Raw genomic sequence first — 12,136 nt, 5'->3', positions numbered from 1 at the left:
CAACTGACTGATATTGAGGCTGATTCCTAAACAGATGACAAAAAATTCGGCTGCTAAAGTATTTGCCCATACAGCTTCTCTGGAGTATTCTGTTCTGCTGCAGATTTTACACACAGGTACACGAAGATGGCTTGTTCTAAAATCGTGATTCTAGTGGGTAAAGAAGCACTTCCATATATACCCATAAAAGGCTTCCAACCCATTCATTTCAAGTCACCAAGTACAAGCAATTATAACAGCCTGAACAATTTGTACCGAGTTGTGCCTGTTTATAAAAAACAAAGTTTGACACTTTAATTTTCTATTGCTTCTGGCATGCTTAAGTGATTTTTTTTTTCATCTCTCTTTTTTGTCAAGTACAAAATTGCACCTGCTGGCAACATCATAAAAGTATATTTTTCATCTGTCTTATAATGAAAGGTGTATAAGTTCTTTTAATGGCTAACAGGAAGCATTAGAATAAATTACTTTGCCTTCCTGCTTACCACTGTAGACCTTCGAAGTATTTTCCTTAGACTTAGTGTGCCTCCTTTTTAAGAGAAATACAATATTAATTCAAAGACTTCATATTGTGGATTACTGATTACTTTTCCAAGTAAGTTCTTACTTCCACAGCTCACCGTGAAGAATCTTAATCTCATTTCTAGTCTGATTTTATTAACTGAGACAACAGTATTTTTTTTTACTATATTAATGGATCCTCTCATATCAGAAACCTTATTTCCCCAGAATTAATGAATAAGTTTCCTTCTAAACATTTAATTAGGTAAAGCAAATCACAGCCAGAAAATTCAAACTTGCAGAAAAGTTTTGAGAGTATGAAATAAAGTTACTTTATTTTTCCTGACTTTTAATTTGCACTATCTCTTTCTGAAGATCGATTATAAGGAAAGGACATTTTCCAGTAACAGCCCACTAGATCTTGGCACTCTTGGATACTGTGTGTGGGGGAGTCTGCCTGGATGGCAGGTACCCAAGACAGCTGCTCTATCACTTCCTCTCCTCAGCTGGACAGGGGAGAGAACACATAACAAAAGGCTCATGAGTCAAATTAGGGACAGGGAAAAAACACTCACCAACTACCATCATGTGCAAAACAGCCTGGATTTAGGGAAATTAATTTAGTATATTACCAATCAAGTGAGAGTAGGAAAATAACAAATAAAAACTAAATCTTAAAACTACCTTCTCCCAACTTCTTCTTTCTTCCTGGGCTCAGCTTCATTCACGATTTCTCTACCTCCTCCCTGCCAGTGGTGCAGAAGGACAGGGAATGTTGGTTACTGTCAGTTCATCACATATTGTCTCTGCCTCTCCTTCTTTAACAGACCTTTAAAGGTCATCTAATTCAATACCCCATCAAGGATGCTGCAGAGAATCAAGAGGAACCTCAAGGCCCTGGGACAACTGGTCAAGGGATCTGGAGCACAAGTTGCATCCTAGATTTGAAGCAGTACAGGGACATAGCCAATTAGCTTCAGTATCAGGAGTCCAATTAGAACATTAGCTTCAGGATACAATCATCAATGTATTTGCAAAAAAAAAAAATATTCTGTAGGCATTGTGTATTTATACAAAGAGATACTATCATAATGTTCTGGTTTTCACCTTCTTTTATCCAAGGAGACTGACATGTATTACTAACTTTTACTTAGCAAAATCAATGTTGAACTGGAAAGGAAATAAACACTTCTATGAGAAATTCTGTCACTGATTGGCTTTTTACGTGCTCTCTTAAGCTAAAGGTGACTCAAGATTAAGTTTAAAGCAATGATAAGAGCTCTATTTAAAGAAAAACAAGCTCTCAGATTGATGTTGTCATCATTGTGTAAGCACTGTTGAGGAGTATACTTAAATATATCTGTTTAAAGTTCTCTTTTTTTCAAAATTTACCTATTATTTTCTCTTCTTGTGTAGTTGTTTCCCCATTATTGCTTACAAGATAGGATAAGAAGCTAGTCAAAAGATCAAACAGAAAACACAGAGGGACAGATCTGGTATCAGAAAAATCCCATAAACACGTAATTACTTATTATGAACATAATTAACAACCAACAGTGAGGTAGACTAATTTCCTTAGGAATCTAGTATACATATCAGGATGAAAGAAAAAACTCCTGAGGAGAAAGATGCAGCAATTCTTGGAGTTCCACTTTTTCTCTTTCCCAAGCAAAGCAGTACGATGTTTCCGGTCTTACTCATTGTTCGAAGCATTTCTGTTGGCTGGCTATCAGGCACAATTTATGTTCTACTTCTTTTCCTGGATTGGACTTGGTATTTTTCTCATCTGTGTATAAAAAACATTTTCATGCAAAAAAAGATACACAGTCCTGCAATAACAAAAACAGTCCCTCAAGACATGAAAGGTTCTAGTCCCTCTTCATCATACCTGCATGAGAGATTCTCATCTTGTTTTTATAACCTGACAGGAGACTGATTACCTCAAAAGTAAGAAAACTCTGCCTCAAAATTTGCAAAGATTCAGCATTACAAAGGACTGGGCAACCCAAACACAGTCATGGTCCCACCTGCTTACACCACAGAAACAATGTATCCCAGCTGATAAACACAGTGCAGCTGCAATTTTTTAACAAAACACTCCAACCATGTAGTAATATAATATTGCCATTTATGAAAAAGTATGAAGAAACAGAGAACAGGAGCAGACTTGCATAGCTTGACAAGAGCATGGGCCCCTCTCCTGCAGCAGGATACCCAGTCAAGTCCATTTTTCCCAGCAGCTCCAGTCACAGCTACAAGAGAGCTCTTTTACCAACATGAGCTAGACAGATCTTATATCATTTAAGACCAGGAATCAAAGTTAACTTGCACGTGCTCCCGAGAGCTAACCCAAGATGGACAAAATATCTTGACAAAAATTTGATAGAGAAACTTGCTCTCTTTGACTATTTGCCACCATAAAACAGGCTAGTGAGATAAAATCCCTCCTAATTTTTCCCACTTAAGAGCCATCAACATGTAACTGCTACCAAAGATGAGGCTGTACTGCAGTTTGCATGCACCACTGAGCCAGTAACACCAGCGCTGTTGCTGCTGCTTCAATTATGGACTTCTTGGTCTGTGTTAATAGATAAGGAAATGTTAGGCTGCAGCATGTAACCATTGCATGTGGTATACCACAAACTTCCCCACAAAATACCATGTAGTTATTTAACAGGTGCCAAGTATTTTTCAGATTAAGTATTCAAGACATTGTGCTTACCATGGTTTACCAAAGATATTTATTCTACCACATGCCTTTGCACTTACCTCGCTTGCAAAACCTTGCTGCAGTTCTGAGCCTTATGTTTTATTACTATTACTAGTTTGAACAGTGGATAGGCATTTTGCTTCTACACACACGCACACCCTCTGAAAAAGCATGGATCACAGCATATATACAGAATATGAGATGTGCTGCCTCTGCAAAAATATGTGCCCAGTACTCACGCCTACTGTAACAGTAAATCAGACAAGTGACATAGCAACCATAGCATGATTTTATCTCCACATGTAAAATTACTGTTCGTGGTATCACTGAAAGGAAAGTCATAATTAGAATATGGAAACAAAGAGATCTGAGAAAGTCCAGAGGGTACACGCAAATCCATCTGGTAATTAAAAAATTCACACTGTTCTCTTCCTCAAAACCAATAATAATGTTTTCTGAAAGAAGTTATTAGCAAGAGCTGTAGTCTATTTCACTTACTTCATGTCATATTTTAAATAAAATACTGATTTAATAATAAAAAATTTAGATGAATATTTGGAATTTTTTTGGTTTTCGAGAATAATGGATGATGTGATGAAAAGTGTAACAACTTCAGAAGTGAGAAGGAAGAACAATGACTTCTACTAGGTTATAGAAAAATCCATGATCTTTTTGAAGATTCCCACCTTATGTCCTTAAAAAGTATTGTTATTGGATTCCACTCTCCTAGTGGTTTTTTCTTACATTGCATTCACGTTAGCCTTTATTAATAAGTGCCATTATTACAAATTAAGCAATTTTGATTGCTTATCTTAATTTTCCTAAATTATTTTTTCATTAAATTGATGGAAACCACCTTCTCCTTTTATTTGCATTTGACAAGTCTAGATCTGGACAATTCAGACTTTAAAACACCTTTGGGGAATCAAAACTGAATGGCAAACTGAATGGCAAACACTGAATTAAAGCTCTGAGTACTGTAACTGGACTTTCATTTTTTTTAGGTATGAATATTTTTGCAAAACACTAAATATTGTGTTACATTTACAGTTCAAAGGCAGACAATTCCTGTCCAGTTCTGATTAGCTTATTGGGTTTCCCTCAGTAAAGTGTGAAGCATGCTACATTGTAGGTGTTCAAAAACGCTTCACAGAGCTTACATTCCTAATACAAATGTAAAAACCACTGCTGGTTGAATACAGTATTGCATTTGTTGTTATGCCATTTCTATCTGACAGTGCTGTAAAACAGAGTTAATTGTTTCCCGTGCTTTGCAAGTTTACCTGTTTTAACCTTAATTTTATTCTGTCCTGCCAATAATGTGAAATTGTTACACTGATAAAAATACCTCACAATAGGACACAGGCCTGAGACATTCTTATTAAAACAGAATTAATTCCACTTTTGTACTATGATTTAACAGAGACTTTGGAACATGTTGCATTAAAGAAAGCCTGAGTTAGAAAACTTTTCTGAAAAACAATGTATTTCTGTCCCATTTTGAAACTCTGGCATTTCTGGCCAAAGACAGCATTGTATTCAAAAAGATGAATCTTTTCTTTTTATAGCACAGCATTTTCACCTGTGTGAAAATTCATAAAGAAGGGCAGTAGTTTGTGAAAAAATACTTGGGAAGCATAGGGAAAGAGAAAAGAAAACATTTCTGAAAGTGAGGACAAAGTACAAGATGGAAATTTTGGATACCAAAACTGAACACGGACTTCTGAAATTCAGATGCTACCTAAACCTTCCAGAGCTGAGAATTTTAGACTTAACACTGAAACAAAAGTGACATTTACATGTATATCAATGCACATCTATTGAGTACAGCATCCAATTTGGTGGTACTAAGATGTTCTTAGAAGCCCAAAGGAGAAATACCGTGCTCTGCTATCAGAGGCGAGTTCATACTGGAAAAATTAAGCCAAGTGGGGAAAGACACGTGCAGCAGATCCTACTCCCCTACAATGATTCAGTGTTATTTTCCCTAATTTAAGATGAAACAAACATTTTATATAAAATATGTAATATTTGATTGGCGTTTTCTTATAATTTCTTCTACACGGTAGCTCTTTTCAGAATGAAAAAAATACTAAGCTAACTTATAACAGGTATATGATGTCTACAGTAGTGACTAAAGTCAAGATAGCAGGAATTTTCTTTTTAAAAGGAAAACCTGTACATATGCCATGTGGATATGTCCACACATCATTCCAATGATTTTAAATGCAATTTTTAACATATGAGCAAAGGAGGTAATGTGGAGTTCCAGCACGTGAGCAGAATCCACCTGACAAAAACCTCATTTGGGTAGCAAATACCTCACACACATGCAGAATGAGTTACTGCCTCTTGCTGCCAAGTGCCAGGACTCACTTCACTTGGTAACAGCTGTTATGGGATTAAGTACAGTCAAACAATACAAAATGTAAAGTGCATCATGGAAAACACATGTGAAGATGAGGGGAAAGAATGATTAAGCATTTAAGATTATTTCCTTCCTTTGCCTTTTATGCAGGGAATAAAGCATGAAGCTTTAGACCCTAAATGTATATTTACACAAAATACAACCTTTGTTTACTGCAAAGTTTTCCAAATGGTAGTTATCTGATAGAATTTTTGTCATGATTATTCTTATTATTTAATTTTAAATACTATAAATGTATTGAAATATGTATACAGGGAAACAGCTTGAGGATTGGTTTTCAGTTTACCTATTACTGCATGTAAAGAGAAATTAAAATTAAAAATCTGTTTTGTCTAGTTTTGTCTGTTTCATCACAAAGTACCTTTTACATTTCAGCGGAAATAAGAATACTTTTTTAGTATAGTATTTGCTGTTGGCCATTTGAGATTAATTTGGCACAAGTTTTGTAAATAACAGATTTATTATCAGATTTCCTTCGCTGACTGGATGTTTTTTAAACTGTAAGTCCCTGTAATTCTCTTTGTGAGAATAAAAGGATGTTCTTTCATAAAATAATTAAAAACACTGAGGACTTTTTTTCAACTAGTAAGAATATTAATTGGGTTCACCATCAAAATGTGATAACATGTAAAATATCTTGTTTTGCAATGTTAATGCTCCATAATTGCACAGAGCTTTTCAACTTCAAAGTTCTTTACATGAATTAAGTGGATGTCCCTGAAGGCCTTAGGCAACATTTTCATTGCCTTCAAAAGAGATTTGCACCAGACAAAAGCTTTGGGAAAAACATAGGACTGGGCTTTGTTTTTAAAATCTATTGCCATTGCACATGAGATAAAATATCACTACCATTTTGAGGATGGAGCAGTGGAAATACAGGGGAACTGAATGGGGCTCTCCCTGCTCATCTCAAAGCTCTGTACTTTACATTGGCTGTGACACACTGAGCCAGTGAGAAACAAAACACAAGATAACTCAGTTTTCCAGAGCCATGCCGACATATGTTTCAATTATTTCTTTACTTCCCCACCAAAGAGCAAGCTGCCTGAAAGTCCAATGATTACTTCCTACTGCACCACTCTACATACAATGCATTCATTCAAGCAGTCATGCAGAGAAAAATGCATTTGCAGTCAAATGCTGTTAGCTGGTACTACACTTTGCCTCATCAAAAGACATTTTAAAAGTCCCAAAACCCAGGAGCAATGTTTATTCCCTCATGTCAGATAGACTGAAATCTGTCACAGATCACTATTGAGTATTTTTGTACTGAACTTTCTTTTCATTGTTTTTTAAACCATGCTACAATTAAGAAACTGCTAAATAATGAATATTTTTTCAACATCCTTTGGCTTAATGGTATTTTTGGTGGGCACAAATAAGACCAACAGTATTCCTCTTTGTACTTACCATGTGATTTTTATGCCACTCCACTGGACATAGGGAGTAATACACTGGGTCTTTTTATTGCTCAAGTAGAAAGTGCTCATTACCTATTTATGTTTATATATAGGAAAAAATAAAGAGTTATTACAAGTGGCATACTTCACACTGTTGTAGTGGTTGACTTCCTCAAGATGGTCTTCTGGGGTTTTGGTGCAGTTTGTGGAGGCACAGTTGCAGGTCTTGGAGGAGGAAAGCTATTACTGGGACTTATCCCCAACCCTCCATTTTCCAGAGGAAATGGAGGCAGTGGAGGTGGTGGAGGTGGCAGAGGAGGGCACTGGTGTGGCAGCTTTCCAGCAACACGGGCTGAGTCACTGTGCAAGTGCACCTCCCTGTTTTTAATGTTATACCGAACATCACAGTCAGGGCAACAGCCGTGGTACTGTACTTTTTCACTAAATCGTACCCGTTCCCTTGCTCCCGGCTGAGGACACCGTTCTTTCTCAGGTTTGTGCATCAGAGGCTGCACCACGACTTTCTCCAAGTTATTGTTCGGTATACAGCACACATCTCCATTTGGGATGCGGCTGGTCCCAACTGGCAAGCCCCCATTTCGCAGCAGGGTGCCATTCGTCTTGACTGGGTTGGCCAAAGGAGGCAGCCTGGGAGGTTCATCACACTTGACAGGCGTCAGTCGTGGTGGAGGCGGAGGTGGGTTTGGCTTCCGCAGCACGGTGAGGATGGCAGAGGGGTGCGCAGGTGGCTTGATGAGAGGGGCGTTGCCACGCACCTTGACTTTCTCCAAGCTGGAAGCTGTTGTGCTGCTAGAGCTGCTGTTAAGTGTGTCTGTTTTGGAACTGTCTGTCATCTCATCCTCCAGCTGCAGATCAGACGTCAGTGTGTCAATCTGGTCAACCACCTGCACAACAGCCAGATTGAAAATGGTGAGAAAACCTTGACTCAGAGAAGGCAGGGAAAAACAAAAGCCCTCTCCACTATCAGTTTGTCCTTCCCAGAACTGAAGCATCCAATTTTTTTGAACATTATTTCTTTTTTCCTGTCAACATAATAAAATAATAATAATAAAAATGACAACAACAATAATGATAAGGATGGCTAGTTTGCTAGCTTATCACCTGAATACAAGAGAAATATAACTTGAAACAGTCTAGAATGAAATTCCCTTTCTTTCCCTCCAGGGTTTACTTGGTAATATCACAGTAAGTGAAGTGTAATCTTTCAATATTATGCTTTTCCTTCCAGTGCAGGAGGAGACAGAATTGTTCAACTTTAGCTTCTACATGACAGCTTCTGAACCTTAAACTTCTGCACAGTATCCTTTAGCTCTGACCTTTCAAACAGTAGATGTGCTGTATAGGTGATATTATATTCCTACAATCATAAAAGCAGTACACATTTTCCTGACAATTTTTTAACATAAAACAGGCTCTGAGAAACAACTTCCCTTTTGCATTATCCACCTTCATGAATATTTTCTGTAAGATCTGAAATCCTCTGAAACAATCTTCTGAAACAAACCAAAGTTTTCCTCTACCTCCCATATTTCTGTTTGTAGATTCTACAATGTTAGATCTTTTCTAGTCTTCAAGGCCCTCTTTTTCTACTGATTTTTTATAGGGTACGCAACCCATGTCACCTTTACTTGGTAGAGAAAGTTTGCCTATGACAACTAAAAGCCCTTCCTGAAAACTGCATTTCACTCAGTACCTATTTGAACAACTCCAATTATAAATTACATGTAACTACAACAGATACTACAGGAAGTAAGAACACATTTAAAAACTGATCTCTGACCTTTACATCCTCACAGGATATACAACAAATAATCAGTAACTGAAATGTTGCTAGTTAACTTTGGTGCACGAATAAAAAGCTTGAGCCATTGCCTGGGGTTCTTGTGGGTGACCTTTGATGTTCTGGAGGGGGCAGTCCAGTACATCTGAATTAAACGGGATGCTGCCATTGTGCCACAGAAACTTTCATTTCTACTTCCTGCTTTCAGTAACTTGACTGTAATACTACTGTTTCAAACCAACACTATTTTTAGGCATATGAGCCATATATTAACTGCAAAAGAATTGACAGTCATTATTGAAGGCAGTGACTCTTTTTTCAGCCAGTCACTCACTTATGTGTTCAGTAGTAAACAGTAAATAACAAAAGCAAAACCACCATAAAATGAAAAAGCACTTCAGCTTTCACTGCTCATACTGTAAGCTGAGTTGCATAATACAAAATTCGTAAAAATTCATATGCACCAATTCAGTTCAGTGTCTTCCTTCTCCTAAAACCAGTAAACACACAAATAAGCATGATTCAGAAAGGGAGCTTTCAAACATCTTTGAAAAAAATTTACAACATTTTTACTCTAAAAGACCAAAAGAACTGTTCATTTATTCAGTATTCAAAGCCCAGTACTATGTTGCATTTCAGTTTGTATTTTGGCACTTTGATATTTCTCAAAAAAGGAATAAAGAAAAAGTATACCCTTAAAAGACAGACATTAAATCCCCAAATAATCAGAATTCAAAATATTATTCTAGAAGTTGAAATGTACAGTGGAACTCTAGTAACTGTCAGATCCCAAACATCCCCTCCAGGGTACAGCATACGACTACTCTTGGAAATTTCAGAATAAAGGTAGACAAATCACACCTGTATCAAAATTCATAGGAAGAATGAGTTTACAGGTGAAAGAACTTGCCTTATCACCTTCCATTACATAAGCAAACCAAGACAGAGAGATTCTCTCAAAAGGAAACAGGAACAAGGAAAAGACAGTCATTTTCTGGATAGTAATCCTGAAATTTAGGCATCCATCTACAAGCGTAGTACGGATTTTGTAAACATTAGAGTCTGGTTAAATATACTACTGCATTCTAATTTCTTTTAATAAACTATAACAGTTATAGAATGGAGTGATACAGTAAGAATCAAAGAAAATTCTTGGCGAGAAAAGAAAGAGAAAAATTATGCAGCACAAATGTCATGAAATGGCAGACCCTGGTGAGAAAATTTGCATACATTCAGATTGTCCTTTTGGCAGTGCAAAAACTTTCTCAAGAGTAACAAGAAAGTCTGTTATTAGCTGCTCTTCGAGTTGATGACTACAGAGTTTATCTTCTGTCTTCTGGGCAAATGTGCAGCGCACATCAGAATTTTTTTTGTCATTTATCCATTTGTAAAATATAAACCCAGCATGAAATAGCTCTGACATAACAATATGGTTTATCTGTCCAGATTCATTCCCACCACAAGTTGTGATTCTGTGTACTGTTATTTTCTTTTGCTTTTTTATCCCAGAAGGTAAAATTCAAATAAGTTGAAAAACTAAGAAGAGAACCCGTGACTAACACAGTGAAACTGACACAGTTAGAAAGAAAAATGAATGTTGAGAAAACCATAGGCTGTTTCACAATGCAAATTCTAAGGAGGTGAGAGAATATGAATTTAAACAAATAAACAAACACGCAAACAAAAAGTGCTGTTCTAGTGAATCTGTCCAGTGAATTTTTCCATTTTTTTCAGTTCTGGAATAAAACACATGTAGAAGCATTGGGGATACACCGTTTCATAGCCTGAGGAGCTCCTTAGTCATTAACCAGATGTGAGCTCTGCTGAGATGCCTACTTTTCCCCTGATAGCTATATCCTGAGGCTTCAAGCTCTGTAGAATCCAGTATGACACCCCTGAATGAACCAGGATGTCAGTTTAGTCTTATCCTCTTTCTGGGTTGGTACTGGATAAGAATATTAGGTGCCCAGTGGGGGTGGAGTTGGATTTTTCTAGCAGAATTCAAGAATTGATCAGTCTGTTAGCACATGGACAGACTCAAAATATTTTATCCTGAAATCTAAGTAATTCAATAAGTCAAATCTATGCTTACATCTAACAAATATGTGTGGACGGAGCTTTTGGATGGTTTGTTTTTTATTTGGTTGGGTTTTTTTTATTTTGACAATAGCTGCACAATAAGCAGAAAAAAAATTTGGATAAAGCAAAAGTAATGTAGATATTATGTTTATCCTTCACCTCCAGCTTGAAAATTATCTTGTAATTTCTTGTCCTTTTAGGTTTTTTTTAAGGTAGACTCAGGCTGTTCTCTTCACTAATGCTCAAACTACAGAGATGATCAGCAGCAACAACAACATCTGTAGAACATGTACATAAGAATTTATAATCATCATTTAGAATCAGTGATCAGTTGATATGAATCAAATCTCATTTTTACCTAAACCCAAAACAGCAGGTGTATGTTTAAAAAACATCACTAACAGCAATTTACCAAAAAACTAATTAAAACAAACGAACACAGAACCTCACCCCAGCAAACAACAGAAATCAAGAAAAGTGGAATTAGTTATGATTCCTAATTATTTTGCTTTTTCTTGTTCTTTTAATTTTTTTTACAGACACACTAGCCTTTCAATACATTTGGGGAAAAAAAGGGTTAATTATGAACATTCCAATTAGGAAACAGTCAAGCACTCAAATGAACTAGTGCTCCTAAATCACTCAATACAGAGAGGCTAACTTATCATAGAATCTTGAACCACAGAGTATTTTGAGTTGGAAGAGACCCACAAGGATCATCAAGTCCAAATCTTAAGCAAATAGCCCATACTGGGATTGAACCTGCAACCTTGGCATTATTAGCACCATGTTCTAACCAAGCGAGTTATCCTGTTAGGTGCCTCTACATCGAGCACCTAGCTGCAAGAACAAGTTCAAGGTAAAAAATCAGTGTTGTATGACTGTATGAAAATCACAGATGTTTGCCAAAGAAAATGAACATTACTGCTGTTGAGTTCTTGGTTGTCAATGCACTGATTTTTAATACTTTTAAATACCTTTTTGAAAAATTTTTATAGTCTGAAGGTTTTCTCAAGGTATCTGAACTAATAACTTGAATATTAAAAGAGTGTAGAAACATATAATTGGATAGATAGTAGGGAGTAATCAGGGGGTTCTTTACCAGCAAAATCCAAATCTTTATAGAGAATGCCATAGGTGCTTGAGACATCTTAGAGACAAGGAAAATATCATATTTCTCTCTGCTTCAAGAGCTTTCAGGATTTGATTAGGCACAG

The 12,136-nt window shown here is 36.6% G+C and overlaps 1 protein-coding gene across 3 annotated transcripts in view; it reads right to left on the bottom strand.

The window, feature by feature from the left end:
- The window catches only part of PRR16 (proline rich 16), a 140,881-nt gene that overhangs the window by 37,790 nt on the left and 90,955 nt on the right, over nucleotides 1–12,136 (bottom strand). For all 3 annotated transcript variants that reach the window (XM_027670909.1, XM_027670908.1, XM_027670910.1), the window contains exon 2: nucleotides 7,050–7,944. In XM_027670909.1, the coding sequence (XP_027526710.1) occupies nucleotides 7,186–7,944 (759 nt within the window). In that variant the 3' untranslated portion in view covers nucleotides 7,050–7,185. The remainder of the gene's footprint in view (nucleotides 1–7,049; nucleotides 7,945–12,136) is intronic.

This window comes from Neopelma chrysocephalum, unplaced genomic scaffold (assembly GCF_003984885.1).
Source record: "Neopelma chrysocephalum unplaced genomic scaffold, ASM398488v2 Primary Assembly neopelma1_96942, whole genome shotgun sequence".
Taxonomy (NCBI): domain Eukaryota; kingdom Metazoa; phylum Chordata; class Aves; order Passeriformes; family Pipridae; genus Neopelma; species Neopelma chrysocephalum.
The sequence above is the reverse complement of the archived record's forward strand: the minus strand, read 5'-3'. Positions and strand labels throughout refer to the sequence as shown.